Source organism: Cryptomeria japonica, chromosome 11 (assembly GCF_030272615.1).
Source record: "Cryptomeria japonica chromosome 11, Sugi_1.0, whole genome shotgun sequence".
NCBI lineage: Eukaryota > Viridiplantae > Streptophyta > Pinopsida > Cupressales > Cupressaceae > Cryptomeria > Cryptomeria japonica.
In genome coordinates, this window is record NC_081415.1 from 106,868,905 (window position 1) to 106,888,145 (window position 19,241).

At 34.8% G+C, this 19,241-nt stretch overlaps 1 protein-coding gene across 2 annotated transcripts; it reads right to left on the bottom strand.

The window, feature by feature from the left end:
• Window positions 1–3,304: 3,304 nt before the first annotated feature.
• Window positions 3,305–18,989, bottom strand: LOC131056574 (uncharacterized). Of its 2 annotated transcripts, none has more exons than XM_057990880.2 (9): window positions 18,875–18,989; window positions 18,656–18,755; window positions 15,218–15,348; window positions 14,474–14,634; window positions 12,465–12,785; window positions 12,200–12,328; window positions 11,840–11,996; window positions 4,273–4,699; window positions 3,305–4,028 (listed from the first exon to the last, which is right to left on the bottom strand). In XM_057990880.2, exons 1-9 carry the CDS (start codon window positions 18,886–18,888, stop codon window positions 3,762–3,764), a joined length of 1,707 nt encoding a protein of 568 aa, XP_057846863.2. In that variant the 5' UTR covers window positions 18,889–18,989; the 3' UTR covers window positions 3,305–3,761. The 2 variants fall into 2 exon arrangements, with proteins under 2 accessions (XP_057846863.2, XP_057846862.2); XM_057990879.2 differs by having other exon boundaries at window positions 12,465–12,858; window positions 14,400–14,634.
• Between the last annotated feature and the right edge of the window lie 252 nt (window positions 18,990–19,241).

Below are 19,241 nucleotides of genomic sequence, written 5' to 3' on the forward strand. Positions count from 1 at the left end.
GGATCTCAATTTGTCTCCTATTGACTCCGCCAGATTTCCACTTTTTTACTAAGTCTAAAACTTCCACATTAAGTGAACACAACTTCTCGCACTTACCCTGAAACCATGTCGGTACTTATTCAAAAGAGGTTTACTAATTTGATGACATGGATGGACAAATACTTGGATATATAAAATAAAAATCAAACTGTTATCAAAGAGGATGAAAGGTTGGATAAAAGACTGCAGGAGTGATTCCAGGAGTTACAAGGTGGAGATGAAGCACATCCCAATGCAGTGCAGAATTGTGAGAAGCTAATGAAGGCTCATAAAAGGTATCTTGAAGAACTGGAAGCAGAGGGAACACACTTTCTCAATGACAAGTCAAACAACATCACCCCTACTCAACAAAGATGGAGAACAAAAGGAAAAGATGGGTTGGGTTTGTGAATGCCAGCATGTACTCAAGAATGTATTGAAACTTGTTGAAGACAAAGACGCTGATAAAGTGGTAGATCACATAGAAAGTATGGTGCTGATGGAAGTGGAGGTTCGAGACATAATCCATGATTGTGACACCAGATGCAATGAAAAATATTTGGCACATTTTAACTAGTGTGCATTTATGTTTAACTAGATGATCAATTATAAGTTTTAGTTTATCTTCAAAAAAGACTTCTTTCAAGGGGTGTGACCCCTTGATATATTATAAAATACTCAATGTAATCATTTTAAAGAGATATATATAAGTAAGAGATAGATAGATGGAGTGAGAAGTTTCAAGCAGTTTCTATGTTTAAAAAACAAGACCTTATTTCATATTAATACAAAGAAATCAGTGCTCTTATTTGCGAAAGTCTTGTGGGTTCTTTTATTTTCAAATCGATTGTCTGTTATTATTATTTGTGATTGATAATTGCTGCTCTAAATCTCTGTGTGAAGAAATTATGTGATGTTGCATGGTTGGGTTATCAAGATACCTCTGAGAACCATTCTGACTGGTGTGTCTTGTTTAATTGGTCTTTCAAAAGAAAAGTTAAATTCAATTAAACTAACTGTGAAGAATATCATATAGTTATATAGCATTGGAGGTTGGGTAGCTGACAAATCTATCAAGAGGAGGATTTAAAAATTGTCTTTTAGAGTTATGCGTAAGTTTTGTAAATGAATGACTCTATTGCCCAAAGGAAGTAAGATACTGATCTTTTAAATATTTATTCAAAATCCAGTTCACTTTATTTCAAGTTACCATAGGAGATAGAAGTAGAGAGTAGGAGTAAAAAGTAATCAAAAAGAATTAGGAGAAGTTAAAACAATCAGAATAGTAAGATAATTTATCCTGAAGACATGTGCCACTTTGAGATAAACACTAGAGGTAGAAGATACAGTATGTAATTTGCTATAAAAAAACACCAATTTGGAGAATTGGTTGGTGAATAGGTACACCCACCTAGGTTCTGCAGAGCCTGAAGTGAGGGAGTTAGCAACCTAATTGGTTCACTCCATAAGTTGGCCAAATCAATTGGAGAGCTTAAATTGTTCAAGTGTATTCATGTAATTGGACTTTGAACCAGGAGGTTCAAAATTTTAAAAGAAGGGGAGAACGATGCAAACAAACTTTTGAATATCAGGATGTTGACTGCCAATTAGCTCCATAGTCTGGTGCTATTTTATGAGTCTTTGAAGGAGTGAATTTGGGATCTGATTAGTTTATGTTTGAGTTGTTGTTATTTGGCATGTATCATAGGAATTGATCTTTCTGTTAAGGAGGCAATCTTAGAGTTAGTTGTTGATTAAAAAAGGGATTGCATGAATTGTAGAATTCAAATTTTGAGATGTATCAAATTAATCTTCCATGTTCAGAATAAAGATTTCAAAAAAGTGTTTCTCCTGGTATGTAGGCTTATTATTATTGTTTGTTTTGATCTTTCCACGGTTATGCATGGCATGTGATTATTAATCTTGTAGGACCTGAGATAAATCTGCATCACTTTTCCTGTCTTCATCAAATTGTTTGTACCTAGTTCTAGTCCAATAAATATATAAATGTAACCATGCCAAAGATTAAATGACAACACTAAATTTATAATTCTAATTATTTAATAACTATTTTAAATAGTCATTTAAGGTTATAGGTCTATTATATCAATAATTAAGTCTTTACAAATATCTAAAATAACAAGTGTGGTCATAGTACTAAGTCTAGGTTGCCTTCGTCCAAATTACATTAGGATAACAAGTGATTAACATTAAAAAAGAACATTTACAAGGATGTGACAAATTTCCAACACCACCCATGATGATTCTATCTCATCTACTAAATAGTAAGACAATTATTCAACAAAAAATATTGATTTGACCCACTCAACATGGGCACACAATTTATCATATCATTTTAGAATAGGCATCATGTGACAAATAATATAACCTAAGATAGTTGATCAAGTTTCTAAAGTAACTCCCCTAAAATTTAGACCTTACATGTCATAAATGTAACATAATTTGTCATAGAATCTCACAAAAGAGGCACATTCCAAATCTACCATATTTATCCACTTTATGACATCTTACAACTCGTCAAAAAAGGTCCTAACACTTGGCATTAGATGTCTAGCATAAATTTGCCCCATTTGAAGTACAAATGAAGTAATTAAAATATGGCATGTAATTAAAGAAGAATGTCTAATAATTGAATAATTAAATTGGATACTTGCAAAGATTAAGAGATTTTCATTCCCAACAATGAAAATTTCAAAATGCAACTATAACACATTGTGAATTGTATAAGAGTTGTCACTATAGAAGTAGCATTACTAGGGGTAGTTAAGCATAAACTAGAAGAAAATAAGGAGCATCATTCCATAAGATGAATTAATCCAAAATGATAACAGCCAAGTTTGTCATTTAATGAAATTTTAGCTCATCATTATATTAAGTGTTTGATTTTGTGTTTGATTTGGGTGCTAAACTTTGCCAACGGTATCACCATATGGATTTAGAAACCATTTATGGTTTTTGATTTTCCTATTTATTGGAAGGTTGGGATAGGGTTAATATCATATATATTTTGGAGTACCATTATGCTGCCAAAAGATCTCAAAAAAATTTATTGGTGTAATTTCCTATGAACACTTGTGCCTAAGATTGTATTGTAGCCCTTGTTGTCATGAAAAGTACAACTGGTTAAGAATTTGGTCGTTAGGTTTTTTTATCGAAAGAGCTTTCTCAAGATAGACACTATGTAATATGTCATGTAGTTATTTTTCTCTATTTAATATTATATATTTTCTTTACTACACTTCTATTCTTTTATTAATACTAATTATTATTTTTTTGTATTAAAGAAATACAATAATTTTACAAATATGGGGCAGCTACAGGCTGCCAAGAATAACACAAAAAAGTCTGTCCAAACAGCAAATAACAAATTATTTTGTTCACTACACTCATCTCTTTAGAAATTATGGTGGAACTTTTATCCCATTCTCTTTCAAAGCTCACTTAAGGGCTCCAACTTGCATGAGATTGATCCATGAAACATGTGCACAAAATGTGCACCAGTGTACTCCTGAAAGAAAGGATATAAATAAAAATTATGGTAGGTCATCTTCTATTCCAATAGGAGCATTAACTGGTCTGACCAAAGCAAGCGAAGGGACATGCTCATTGAAAGGAAGACTGATACAGAAATGTCATAAATCAGATAATGCTGGGCGCCTTGGTATTTGTGCAGTAAGCTCCTGGACAACAATATGTGTTCTTATCCATTCAGTAAAGTTCGATCAAGGCACAGTAGAAATTACATTGCTTATTTCTGTTATCAAACCATTGTCAACTATGTTTTGAAGTGGCATTCCAGCCAAATCTAAAAACAGTTGATTCAGCACTACTCCACTGGCACAAAGTCCAATTCCTGCTAATGCAAATCTTCCTCCAGGGACTGTCAAGGGTTTAGAATCTTCAGATTTTAATTTATCATTTGATTCGGCCCATGCCCATGCCATTGCAGGTGGGAAAATGCCATAAAGTGTCATCATGCCATAAGTACCCTACCACAGAATAAAACATTTTCTGACGTTAGCAGAAAACTAACTTTAAATCCTAGTGACACACTCTTACTTAAACACTTCGTATGAAATACATATTACACCTAAAATGATCCGAAAACTTCAACATAAAATACTTTTTTACTATGGGCATATAATGATCAGAGAATAAGTCATCTAATATAAATTCTAGTTGTGCTATATAAAATATCAACAAAAATTAAATTAAGTCATTGCATTTACTAACCGCAATATCTGTTGCAGAGAAGAATGCATTTCCCACAAAACTCGAAATCAGTACAGGTGGAAATATCACTAATGCAAAAGATGCGAGTCGCAAACCATTACTTAGCCACCATCTGTTAAGGACTGAACCCATTTTGCTTGCCCTAGCCATAGTATAAGGAAAAGATCTCCCAAAGTTTGCTCGATAAGCTAAACGTGAAAATATGTTCTTAAAGGGATGCAGTAATGTGATAAAATGTCTTGCTTTTGGGTATATCATATAGGCAGTTGTAATCTGAGTATTTCGTCTTAACACTGCACTCATTTTGAAGTTGCTTAATTGCTCCAAGAAAAACTCCATTAATCCTAACGAAGAACCAATTGATGAAGTTGCAATTGCCACAAGAGAGAATAATTGAACAAAATAGGAAAAATTGCTCCCTCCGAGCCTGCAAACCAAACAAATTCACTTTTAGCTTTACATACGAGTGCTTGTCATTGCCCTAAATGCATGCCAAGAAAGAAATATTTTGACACGAGTTCTTAAAGTAGTGCATAGAGATAAAATGAAAATAATGGTGTTTCAGTGACTGATGTATTTTTGAGGCAAGCTAAGTGATAAACGACAAAAGGTTAATATTCTAGAAGGAAATCTTGAGTACTGCTTGAACTGCATCCATCTTCCTCTTTTTTATTTGAAACAGGGAGATGGGAGACACGTATGGACGATCAAACAAATTGAAAATATACTGTAGGAAATAAATAAACCTTCCAACAGGAAGAGGACTTGCATGGCCCAACGTGGGACACTATGGCCAAGCCTGATTTCATGAACATAAAAAAGTTTTAATCAGTTACCACTTCGAAAACTATTGTTCAGAATTTTTGAGTATAAATATCAAGTTTCAAATTTAAAAACAAACCATTGGAGGCACTGTAATGTCCCGTTCTCAAACCTAATCAACTTCACTTTCCATTAGCCTATTTTTAGGTTCCCGCAGGCTATTCAGCATTCATTAGAGAACTCGTGGTTCTAAGGAGAGCTCGGGTTTTCAGTTTCAGTGGGTTTCGACAGAAGTGCTATTTTTAGCAAGTATTATTTTGGACGCTGGCCATCTTCAGCTTCAATTCTTCTTTACTGCAAATTGAATCATTTTTCAATACCTTGACAATTTTTCTAAGGTGATGGGAATAAAATTTTATAATTTTTTGAGGGAATAAAATATTCAAATATTCAAAGATGTTGAAATGAATTTTGGAGTTCTTCCCAGAGTTTGTCTAGTTTTGTTGGCGAAAGACCCACCCTAGCTGATTCATTGTTTTCACTCAGAGATTATGCTTGATTTGAGTTTGCAAAGGATGAAGATTTATGAGGTACTTTGATTTGGACTTCAGGATTTTTGGTGTAAATGGTGATATTTTTTGATTTTGTTGTATTTTGCAATTTTGGGGGTAGAAAAGACATACCTGGCCGTACACTTCCAGCCCCAGTTGAACTCTCGTTTTGGCTTACACCTCCTAGGGCATAGATTATCTGCTTCTGATAACTTTTCCATTGCACTTTCCTCCGCTGGGCGACCAAGTTCCATAGGTCATTTGCAAAGTTTGATGTGATTCTGATTTTCAAGGAGAAATCGTCTTATGACAGGGCCATACAGGTTGAAGGTGGCTTTGGGAATTGTGCTAGGGCATTTGGGAAACAAATAAGTTGTAGAATCTTCCTCAGAAATGGACGCCAAGTTCTAAGAAGGCTATCTTTGCACTTTGGGATAGATTCAAGGAGTACAAGATGAGATATGAATATTTTGAATAAATCGGCCCTGCTGGAGCAGTGCCTAGGTCCTATTTGCAGAAGCTTTGAGTGGAATTTCAGTTGTGGTGTGAAACTTACTTGCTGGTGGCAGTAACATTTCTGGTTCTGTACATTCCACAGGAGCAACTGTTTGCCCATTGAGACACCTTGAACACGTTACAATTTGGTGTGTCATGCCATGGCCAAGAATGATGCTAAGGAGTGGACAGTCATTACTTCTTCAGTCTGATCACGTAGTTGCAGGTGGGAAAGTGTTTAATATTGCTTACTATTTCATGTCTTTTCAGTTTTAAAGCTATTTGCTAGTTGTATTAGCATTGCATGATGATATGTATGTGAAAGGCCAAATGAATTTATTAATTTAATGAAATAGCAGCGTCAGATGATTATGCATTGAGAGTTAAATCTAATTTCCCTATCAGCAAGCTATCATTTTCTATTGGTTGTCTTATTTGCTTTTTATCAAACACTTCAAAACAAAATTATTGGTATCCATTACAGGCACACTCCCTCCCATCATGGTCAAGAAACCAAAATTAAATTAAATTCAGTGATTAAAAGGCAGATGAGACTGAGCAGGATCTAATCTTCCACCTCACTCCATTTTGACATCTGCCATAGGCTACACACTGACATCAGCCACCAACCATGACCCCTCATTCTGAAGGTTCTCTTTAGCAAAAAGAAATTGGGAGTTATGGTGCATTTCCACCACAGAACTAATACTACAAATGTCATAAACACATGCTCAACAGGAGCAACCAAATCCATACCGAAATGATTGAAACCACCAACAGGTTTTGGAGCTGGTGTTTCTGAATTAGAGCCTTGTCAGTCATTTCAACTTTAAAGGGTGCGACTGTATCTACTTCTTATGAGAGAAAACCTAATCCATAAGGGCATGAATCTCTTTTTTCATATGTTCAAATTTCTTCATAGTAACAATGGGAGTTTGACCAGTAGAATTTGAAGTAGTAAAAGATAGCCTACTGGAACTAGGATATGCTCCTGCACAAGAGTCAAAGTCCATAAAGAGGGGCTTTTATTCACCCAAATAAAGTTTTTGCATTTGGGAAATTAGTCATTTCTGCTTCAGGTCTGGATAAATTGGGCGATAGCAGTGTCATATTCAAAAACTGAATACCTGTATCAAGTATCTTTAGGATCATTATGGATAGGATGATCAAGGTCTTAAAGACGATAGGATTTTTAAATTTATGGAACAGCCCTAACTCCTCCACATTCTTGAGAGATTTAGTCCCAACAGAAATAAGAGCATCATTACATTTTTCCACTCAATCTATAAAGTGGTCCTTAGGATACAGGCAGGATTTTGTATCACAACTAGTAAGAAATTCTTGGAAAACTTGTGGTGGGATTGTGGACTAAGCAAAAATATCTTACTCCATGTTTTCAAGAGCATTTTAACATTTATTCCTTAGCAGACTAAAGAGGATTTTTACCAACCCTTAAAAACCACTTATTGCAGAAGAAACTCAACACATAAAGACAGAGGCAAAGACAGAGACAGAGACAGACAGGAAAAATAAAAGTAGACAAACTAGATGAGAAATAGGGTAGAGAATTGATAAAGTGCTGAAGCGAATACAAGTCACAGGCCACCAACCTACCTAGAAAACAAAAATGATCCACTCGAATGTGTGTAGATTGCTTTCTCTCTGTCCACAAAATGCCTTCTTGCTACAAAGCCATCAACAGCGTTAAGGGAAACAACACCAAAATCATGCATTAAATGCATAGAAGAATACTAATTTTTCAAAAAAATCCAATTCTAATTGAATGTAGAAGCAAGAAGCTAGCCATGAACTGAAATGGCATGGGGTGCTGATGGCAGAAGAGAAGGTAGCATGCATGGTAGAAGTAGAAGTAATGACAAAGAGACAATGGAGAAGTCGATTTGACAAGAGCAGATCACAATGTAGAGGTCCAATATAGGTTATAAAGTCTATCCATGAACTTAGTGGTGTCCACTATCCTTAAATCCTTCCCATTTTTTATAATTACTAATGCTTGATAGGCTCACTCTAAGCTTAAGCTAGAAAGATCAATCACTTGTATCAGACATTTTCCCTCCATCATGAAAGAGAATGTCAATTTATCAAGAATGTCAGCAGCCCTATTGACCTCATGAGAAGAATAATTAATGCAAAATTCTGATTCCTCAAGCCTCTTGAAAAAATGCTGAATTCCCATGAGAATTTGTTGTAACTTCCTATTCTTCAATTTCCCTCTAAAAGGACGAGCATTGACCAATATATTTCACCAAAAAACTTAGTGAATTTGATAAGATCAAGGAAGAATTGACCCATACCAAATCGTTGTTGCTTTTGCCACATTGTTTGTAGCTGCATCTGATCCCCCGAGAAAAATAGAAAATGGTATCCATATTTGCATCAGAACATATCCCTCTATTGCCCACAGCACTAGGGTTGCAAAGAAAGTTGAAACATCAATACTAATGTTTAACCCAAAAGAGTTCCATCTTATCCCATGCCTCTTTCTTAATTTTCATTTCAGCAACTCTGTCTTTTGGGAAGGGAAGGTATTGGAGGCCCAATCTACTCAAAATCCAACCCTCCATATTGTAAACCACATAGGGTGTAGATCACCATACCAACATGGATTCATTGATGATACCAACTTAAAAACTGAGGCCTAGATTCCAAGCTATCCTAAGGCTAATAGATTTGAAAATGGAAGGGTTCCCACTTCCACATATCCACCAAAAAAGGAAAGAACAGAGGGCATTGTTCAAGAACCAAAACAGAGAGAACCAAAGCTGCTATAGGGACCTAAGCAATGAACTAGTTACAAGAAGGTGATCCATGGCTTCATCATGTGCTGGCATACTAAACAGTAGGAAGGGTTGTAAAAACCTCGTTGTCTCTAATTAGCATGGTGTAGAATATTGTTCAAGAAAAAAAGACAAGTAAAAGTGTTATATTAACACAGACTTGTAGGGTGTGAAATACTTCTCCACAAAAGAGCAAGGGTTCCAAGGGCAACCATTTCAAGAAAATCATATCTCTTCTTAAACAAGGAACCATCACTTTCCCACCCATTCAAGTGTGTCCTCTTCATCATTAGCTCTTAAGGGTCTTTTTAAAAATATCTCCCAAAGTCTCTCACAACTAACTCAGCCATTCCTTGGACAAGCCAAACTAAGGGAGCTACCATCCAACTTTAAGATCACAATTTTCTAAATGTGGAAGGACAAAATCAGCCACTTTGTTCCAATATCTGGACTCTAGGGTTATTCTGAATTTCATTTTTCAGATATTCTTAAAGGAAATAGCAATGTTGGTTGCAAGAGTTATCTCAAAGTAGAGCTTTTCTACCATTATTGACAATCCAAAAAAGGTTGTTAGAAAGGAGAGATTCCCCTTTTCTTGACCAAATTCTATTGACCAAGCCCTTTCCATCATCAATTGGCTCATGTCGAATGAGCTATTTCTTCATTCTCTCACAGTTGAGTAGTAGGAACTTCTGCGTCTTGATTATAAATTTGAGCATTCAATTGCTAAGGTGAAATAGCCAAATTCAATTGAGAAAACTTGTCTTGTCCCAAAGCAAAGCCTTCTTGTATTGTTAAGAAAAAGCTGAGGTGTTGTCAATGTAGACAAAACAATTAGTTTGACCTTTGTGAAGAGGCCAATCTATGTGTTGGCCAACTAGTGAAGGGAGGGGCCAACCTTGGCAAGTCTAAGAATGGTGTTTAGTGGAGAAAGAGTGGTCACATCTTTGGCCCCATTGGCTCAACTATATGTGAGGTGGTAAAGTTGGAGGTAGACAAGGCATTACTCAAGTGCCAAGCCCACTTTGTTGGCTTGGACTTGGATATGCATTAACAACTTTGAAATCACCAAAGACTTGGTGTGAGAAGAGACGTCAGTATGAAAAATGATTTTGATTAAAAACAACTGATTTCCTATCTAAATGAAAAATAAAATCTCTGAACTAAAATCATACCAAGCTAAGAAAAGTTAGCAAGGAAATGAGCCCCATTTGTCGACAAAACATTATGCTAAGTAAAAGGCTCTAATTTAGAGGGTTTGAAAAAATTATGTATCCAAGACCATGACACTTGTGCACAAGCAAATAATTAGAACAAATGACTGTTCATTACATGGTGACCAAAAAAGGACATCTAAAATTCAAAACACCTAGGTGTAACAAGCATTTCCCTAAGGGTATGCCTTAGTACAACACCAAGAAAAGAAAGCCAGCTTGGAGTCAATACAAGCTTTCCACATAGTTTGAAACCAATTGCTACGAATCTAGAAAGCAATTGGAAGACTCCATCTCAGGTTGAACATATGAACCATTGGCAATTGTGGGAAGAGCTAATTGTAACCTTTTATAGGAGCATATCCACAAAAAGGGGCAACAAAATACCACTTCCAATCTTTTCACCATAGTCTAGTATATCTAATAGATAATTTATGATATGTTGAAATGCCATAGCCTCAATAAAAGCATTAAAGGAGTTGAAACCCTTGATGAATCGTATGCCTATTCTAAAGAATGTGACCACATGGATCTAGTAAATATTAGCCAATTGTTTAGCTTGAAAGGTGATGGTAGGAGACCACCTTAGAGAGTGTCGGTTAATAGAAATGACATTGTTCAGACCGGTGCTGTTCCATGATAAGCCAAGATTAAATGGCTTCCCAAGCCTTCCAATTTCTCTTAGAAACAACAATTCCAATTACTTTGATAGAAACAAGAGAGATAAGCAAGGAATGAAACCTTAAGTCTTTCCAAGTTGATATCCCATAAGGACCACCTAAAGAAATACAATTTCTCAACAAGACGCTCTAGGCTTCATTGCTTTCATAGCAAACAATATCCACTTGGCATAGAACACAATTCCATGTATGTCAAAGACCTAGGCACCAAAATCTTTGGGAAGAAAATATAGATCCCAAGACACCTTGTGGAATTCTTTGTTGTGATTAAAATCTGCCCACAGAAAATTGTACAAGAGTTTCTTAAGATATTTGCTTTAGAAAGCGTCCAACATGAAGAATGGTACCCATGTGTAGTAGCTAGGACTTTAAACCAAATTTGAAATTGACTAGAAAGTAGTAGCAACTTGGTAATCTAGTAAGCGAACATTTTCTCCATTATCTACAACATACTACCAAAGTGTGCAAATGAAAAATCTTGGAAAGAAAACTGAATCCCAAAGAAATTCAAGGATCTTTCCATGGTCCTATATCGAACGATAGTTGTGAAGCCAAATGGTGGGAGGAGAAAAGAGTTTCCTATAAAATTGAGTCTTTCTCCATTGAATACTTGAACCAAAAGCTAGGTAGAAGACATCCAAGCACTTGAAAGTTTGCTCAATATTAGTTTCATCTTCCACTAGAGTGAGGAAGGAATTATCAACAAAATGTCCATTAACAAGCTAATGCAAGTTGTTACTAAGGAGCTAAATTCCTCTCACTAGCTTATGCAAGATGGCATTACGAAGGAGGTAATTAAAACCTTTCTAGTAGCTTAATCAATTTCCCCAAAGGTGCAATTTCGACTCAAGAAACATTTCTAGTAGCTTAATCATTGTGTATCCCTATTTTATTGAGTTAGAATGCATTCAATACTACAGTTATAGGATGATCTCTGGCATTAATGTGTTTTAGGTGCGGAGCAGCAATCTAAAGGAATTGGAGTCACTTAAATTGTCAATGTGAAAGTTTTGTCCGTTGACTATATTAGTAGAATCAAAATTTCAACAGGAAAAGCAGAGTTATACCTTAGAAGAGAATCCAAAGGGTCTTCGCCACCTGAAATTGGAGCAACCCCAAGAGCAGCAGCATCCCAAACAAGAAAGACTGCTAAAGGCACCATACTTCCAAAAATGATAGAAGTCCTGATGCGTGATATGTCCCCCCCTAAGTATGCACATAGCACTGCAAAGAATAGTTCCTCTGATAAATTAATCTGACATTTCTATATTTTCAATTTATTTCTATATGAAACTAGGTTCTGCTTTATAAGAATTGTCTCTTTACAAGTCCTGTATCCTTCCTTTCTCAACATTGTGTTTGGGTAATACCTGGAATTCAAATTTTTTTTGTGTAACACCTAGAATCAAATTATGTTTATGTAATACCTGGAATTATATCATGATAGACAAGAGAGAACAAAATCACAGGAACTGTTTGTGGCAACAGGTCCCAGTCCATGTGATTGATCCCTGACCAACCTCCAAGAAAGGTTGCCACTATAAATAGAAATAGGCCTGTTCAAAATGAATCATAAATTAGATAACTGAATATCAAATGTTGATGGGAGACTAACAATATTAATATGTACAAAAAGCCATGTGAACTACAAAAGCTTAAGTTCCAACTATAGGAGATGATATGAAAGCTCACCAATCAAACAAGCTGTAAGTAACTGATTCACTGTATCTGTGGCCTTGGTTCCACCAACCAAGACAAGGATTCCAAATATACATGCAAACAATGCCCCTGCTATTGAAGCAGGTATTTGAATTATGCTGGACAGAACCTCACCAGACTTTGATATATGAGCAACCATTACTGTATAAGACAAAAATATATAATTGATTGTTGAGACATATCCACCCCATTTCCCCAATGTTTGTTCTGCCATGGTGCGGAATGAGATTACTACTGACATAGCCTTCCCGGGTTGACTTGGATCCTGCTGTCTCAGCAAAGCTACATTCAATTCTGCTAGAAGAAGAGCTTCAAGCATTAAAAATCCCCAGCAAATTAACATTGAAACTGCGGAAGGTATAAATCCCTGAAGTAAGAGAAGATGACAGGATTCCATAAGATGTTAATTTGCAATGGATCAAGGAAATGACAAAAGATGTGTATTTTTCTTACATATCATTAATCATAATACATATCATATGCTGTCCTAAATACGAAAGTAACAAAATTATGACACCACATATTTTTATAGCCATAGGCATTTGATGTTACAGGAATTCCTTGCATTTACTTCTGGTGTAGGAGCAACCTAGGTTTAGTAAGTTCAAAATTAGCATTTTGGTTTTTATTTTATGTTCTTTATGTAGTAAGGTCATTTAAGAACATTTCATGTGGGTTTGAGTCCATATTAGGTCACTAGGGGGGTTGGAGTGTCAAATTGCATAAGTTGTTTAATTTGCAAAAAATGTCAATGCTGCAAATGTTGTCGAATTGCACAATGTGGAATATGAACGATCAATGTTGCATAAAGTGGGAAGTTGAAATGTGATTGTAATATCATAAATACATGTTGTAAACATGAATCCCAAGGTGAGAGAGGTTGGTTGTTGATTTGGAGAAGTGGTTGCAATAAAAGAACATCAATAATTCTACAAATCTGAACATGTTTCTCTCTGTTTTTCTGTTTTGTATGGAATTGTACGGATCTATACCTGCATGAAACCGATTGAAGATTGAAGAGGAATTAATCTATTTTCTGACAAAGTTGGTTTCATCTTATTTCATTGAGTAGATCAAAAGTTATGGCATTTTCTTAACAGGCAGCCTGGAACCCTAGTTAGGGTAATAGTGAACAAACAAATCAATTTTTTAAAGTTTCCATGAAAAGTAACCTGCCTTGGTTCTGAGATATGTTGTATAAGGTCCAAATAGGTATCCAAAAATGGTCTTATATCTTCTAGGTCGATTCGACAACAAAAGTTATGGCCAGAAAAGGTTTATTTGCTGCACTTTTTAAGGCTTAATAGAAGAGAGGACAGTCAAATTTTGACCCTTTCCGTACAAAGAAACCCTACCTGATTTTGAAGAATGTTCTGTAAGAGCTAAATGGGTATATGAAACTATTTTAACATTTTTTATATCATGCCTACACTGGAAGTTATGGTGGGAAAACCCTATTTGAAGGGCTACTAGGGAAGAAGCCTAATTGTGAAGAAACTAACATTGATTTATGCTCAAGAGCAACTGTGAGTGTTGGCTTGTGTGAGGAAGAAGATTATAAGCCCTCCTCTGCATCAAATTCCTAGACATATCTTGAATGTGTTGAACAAAGAGAACTTTCTTGCCACTTCAGTGTAAAATATTGCCTCAATGAGGAACAACTGAATAAACAATAATATCGAATTCATTGAACAAGATGCAAACTCTAGGTAGCTTGGTTAGAAGAATGATCTAAACAACTAAAAAAATACAATCTTGGGAGCTAATTTATTCTCGTGATCAGATCCAATGAATGCTAGATGCATCTGCTACAAAGACAATTTAACAAATTCGAATCTTTTTAAAAAATTACATCTTAACTTCTTAATGAGAATGGAATGTTGTCTTTCACTCTTTTAATTAACATACAGCAGAAGCAGTACGTGCAGGAAGAGCAAGAATTCCAGATCCAAAGCTCGTTCCTGTAATAAGTGATATTGCACCTATTAATGTTCCCTGTTTATTGCGTTCGGTGAACTGCTCAGTCAAGTCATCATCACAAACAAAGGCCTTTGTCGATAGGACTTCTTCCAGAACGTCTTGAACAGGGGCATGTGACCCATCTCCTAGACCAGACCCTTTATGAAACCTCCCAAATGAATCACTGCAAACAATTTATCATTAGAAATGTAAAAATAAAATTATGTGCCACTTTCTCTTTCATGTGGTGGTTAAAAATTAATTACATGCAACAAAAGAAACAAATGAATTTGGGATGGTAACAGGAAAAGTAGTTGAGCACACTATTATCATCTCAATCTGTTTCAAACTTTCCGTCTACAAATATGTTTTTCCCTCTAACTATTAAGGAATCTTATCTCTTTCTTTTCTTGTAATCATCAAGGAACCCCAATGTACGAGGATTTCATAAAAAAAGGTCCTTTGGCCAGTCCCTATTTCCTCTCTCCCTCTGATTTTTCATTGTGACAAACATTTCTCTGTAGCAGTACAAACATAATCATTCATGTTGAATTAGAAGTCTAAGACACATTTATTCCTATTAAATGCAAGAACGTCCTTTGTTTTTCCCCTTCCAATGATATTTTGAATTATTAATTGGAGAAGAAGGATGTTATATGTATCAATATACAAGTTGGAAATAACACCACATATATATTTAAATTCACTCATACTCTCAGATCGCTGCATATGATTGAAGCCAATATTCCAAAAGATATAGAGTGTACCTTGGATTTTGTTTCAAGCTAAGCTGATTATGCTTCTCTTTTAAATTTTCTTGTATGCCATTATCCTTTCCATTATCTAGCATGGAGATAACGAAGTCAAATCTGGATCGTGTTCCTTGGCAGCTCTGAATCTGAAGTGTCAAAATGGACAATTCATTTTAGGGTCATGAAAAAACAAGAAAATACTGCAAAAAAAATAAAAAAACACATCAAAACAAAAAAATTGTTCACATGCACACATATTTATACGCTATTTTCTATGCCTATATATGTATCAATAATAAAATAGATGTATATTTTTATAATAGTCATTTTCTGTGTCCAATATCTTATCTGTTTCCATGGTACTCTGCCTTTACTTTTTATTATTATTATCAGCCATGGAAGATACAATGAGTAAGAAAATAAACATAGTGAGCCTGCATCTTCGAGATAGAACCATTGTGAACATCATTTGGCCCTAAGAATAGGAATTAGGTCTCCTATCGGAGATCTAGTGATATTTGAGTTAGTTTATCTAGAAACATTTGCATTCTTTAAAGTCAGTTGAATGCTTACCTGTTAAAATCTCAAAGGTTTATTGATAGTCATATCTATAGTGCTTGACAAGGATGCATTGCATGCACAAGAATAATTTCTTATCCCTAGGAGAAAAGATCTTTACCACCATATGAGGGAGAAATTGATCTAGTTATAAGTTAAACCCCAATATCCATAAAAATGAAAATACATATTATGTAGGATGACAAATATTTGATTCATGGGACATAAATTAAGCTAACACGCTCCCTTTATGAAGCATGGAAAAATCAAAATAGTAAGGTTAATCTTTCTAAAAAATTAACCCAACTTTGTTAAACTACTGTTGTAGTTCATGGAGGCACTGGGTGAACTTACATCCCTGTCGATCAGAATCAATGACCACAGCATCAAAACCGAGTTTGTAAAAAAGTTCAATCTATTAGTTTAATAGGTTTTGCAGGTCATCCATCAAAATTAGGGAATGGCATCACAAAAAGTTCAAGAGATAATTTCTGCATATATCCAAGGGAGTAATTTAGTATGTTACTCTAGGCAAGGACAACTGACAGCTGCAGCCTTCTTTGTGGTCTGAACTTCATTACCAAAAACTGAGTTTGAAGGGACCTAAGGAGAATCAATAATCATTGCCCAAGTGACCCCTGTTTTCAATTAAAGGCAAGTACGAGAAAAGTATTCATGTGGAACGAAATCCCATCTTAAGGATATGCCACTATAGTGAACAGCATGCAAATTATAGACATCACATATATGACAAGTTACACCCACAAGCTAAGGAAGGTCCACAAGACAGAAAACCAAAACTGCCAACCATGTTAGTACCAAAGTAGCAAATTATAGACATGGATATAGAGATGGATATGGTATGGGATATGGATAGACCATTTATGAAGACCTCCAATATGGGTATGGTTGGATACAACCTTCATAAGAAACACATATACAAATATTTAACAAAATTTACTAAGTTATTGGAGGAGACTTTCATTACTTCAAAAGCAATATAGACACATAATTGCTACATGCATAATTATAAGTTGATTTAACAATTTACAATATGTAAAAAGTAGTAGAGTTGCATTGGAAGATAACCCGAAAAAATGAGTCACTGAAATAGAAAAGCATTTCATTTGTCTTCCTCATTTGATATAGGTTTTGTTTATACCAAACAAAATTAAAAAAATTGAATGATTGAATTTTTTTTAAATTAAGTTTATGAAAATTTACATCAATCGAATTACACAGTATCCAACAGTTGGAAAATCAAAGATTTTATGCACGTGTGGATACAGTATCTGATATGTATCCATGCCTTATAAGTAATCGTATCTGATATTGATACGGGGATATACGCTCCCAGGGAGGGACAGATATGTATCCGACTACTCTGCTTAGTACCAAAGAAAGAGGAAGGTTACAAATTGACCAAGAACTTGCATCCTAAAACCCACTTCCGAATTGGCCAAGCTTTTAATGTGGGTAATGCCTTAAAACCCATCACTTGGGGCTAATAATCCTCAGTTCTGACATTTTTCAAATTAAAAAACAAACAGCCAGGAGAAACTGAATATTTACCTCTATTTTCTTCTATAATTTTCTTTTCTTTTGAAAAATTAAAATATATGCAAAATTGTATAGAACCAAATAAATTATCTGATGGGTTTTTTTTGGCAAATTGTCATATGGGCTCTATGCAAAACTGATATTATATGTGTTGTGACTGATATTATAGGTTTATTTTATGAGCTGTGACGGGAGGTTTTATTCGCAGGGTTCTTTCCTCTGATATGCTCTTTGAATCCTATGTAAAAAATAAAAAATATTAATAAAAAAGTTTAATGCAATAATCCACTTTTATTGAAACAAAAAAAAAAAAAATTTGAAAAATATATTTAAACTTTTCCAAATTTAAAACTGTAAAAAATTTGATGTTAATCAAACGTAAGATAACTTTTCTAGAAGACCACTCCTAACTCAGCCTGAAGAGTTGAAGTATAGGAATAAATTGACATTACTTTTAAAAGGCAAATCATTGGTATATTCAGATGTGCGGAATAAATGCCTTAAACTGTTGGGTCACATGTTGCCTATGTTATTCTTTTTTGGGAAGAGATGTCCAATGCAACCCTATTGTGTCCCCCACCCCAGCTTAAAAGCAAAGGTCCCAACTATCGAAGAATTCAATATTAAGAATTATTGATCAAGAGAGATAAAATTCTAACAATTCCTCTTCAAAAACAGGGGAATTTCAAAACAGAATAAGTTATAGAACGTTACCATCCAAAATGGAATTGCAGCGTTTGAAATTTTATCCATATTTTCTTCTTTCACAATTGAATAACTCTATATCACTTGAGGCCTGGTTTTGTGGTCTCATTTACTTTTGTTTCGTTGGTAAAATCATTTCATTCCTTGTGATTTATCCTTGAAAATTCATGTGGGTGTTATGTGAAAAGCTTTTCTCACAACTATTTTGATGTAAAAATTAAATACTATATTATATTTTTTTAAGATATTTATATTAAAAATTAATTGTCATATTTGATAAAGAAAGATTCATATAACTCACCTCTCATCATCAATATTAACAAATACCGATCAAAATATATAAACTACTAAAGAAAGTTTTAGGTGTTGTGCTTCATGGTTTTTTACGGCAATCATTGTAATCATTTCTTCAAACAAACCCTTAAAATTCCACATGGTAGAGTGGAAAGGTTCTCCAGCAATTAATTTCAACGGTTCCTCAAAATATTGTTCATAAAGCTCCTCTGACCATTACTCTACGGCAAAATTTATATAAAACCACAACTTTCATTTGTCTATTATTTTTTCCTGTAAAATATGGATGGATATAAAAATATCATAAAGAAATAAAGATTAGGCCTGGAGTGTTACCCTGAATGCTGTAATGGGTCTTGTCTGAATTGTACCGAACAAACTGTTCCTGGGCAACGCCACATTCTGGAGTACTAGCATTTCAATCCGACACTTTCCTCTGTAAAAATCACCGTGCAGAACCTTTAGAAGAGCCAAGAAATTATTGCCGATGTCACTATATACAGATGTTCAGCTTCAAGCTTGGATTCAACAAATTTAATTGGGCATCTGTATTACCTCTCACAAATCATAAGAAAATAGTGAAGTTTTAATCCAATGAATTTTGAAAGATTCTAACGCAAGTGCCGGTATCGAATTTGAAATTAATACCCATGAAAAATATCTTAAAAGATTCTTCCGAATGAATGGGAGGAGGTAGACCCCACTTGGAATGTTCGAAAAGGTCCGATAATTTCTTTTGTGGCTGAGATAGCACGGTCCTCAAGAGTCTTGTTCCTGTTCTCCCTTTTTGCTCTTTATTGGGTTATTTAGTTTTTTTAGTCTGTCCGTTTATATACTAATTTACTTTAGATATTATTAAAGTAATATCTATCCTAGTGTATTCATGTTAAAAGAATATAAACTAGCAATTGCCCTTTTGGTG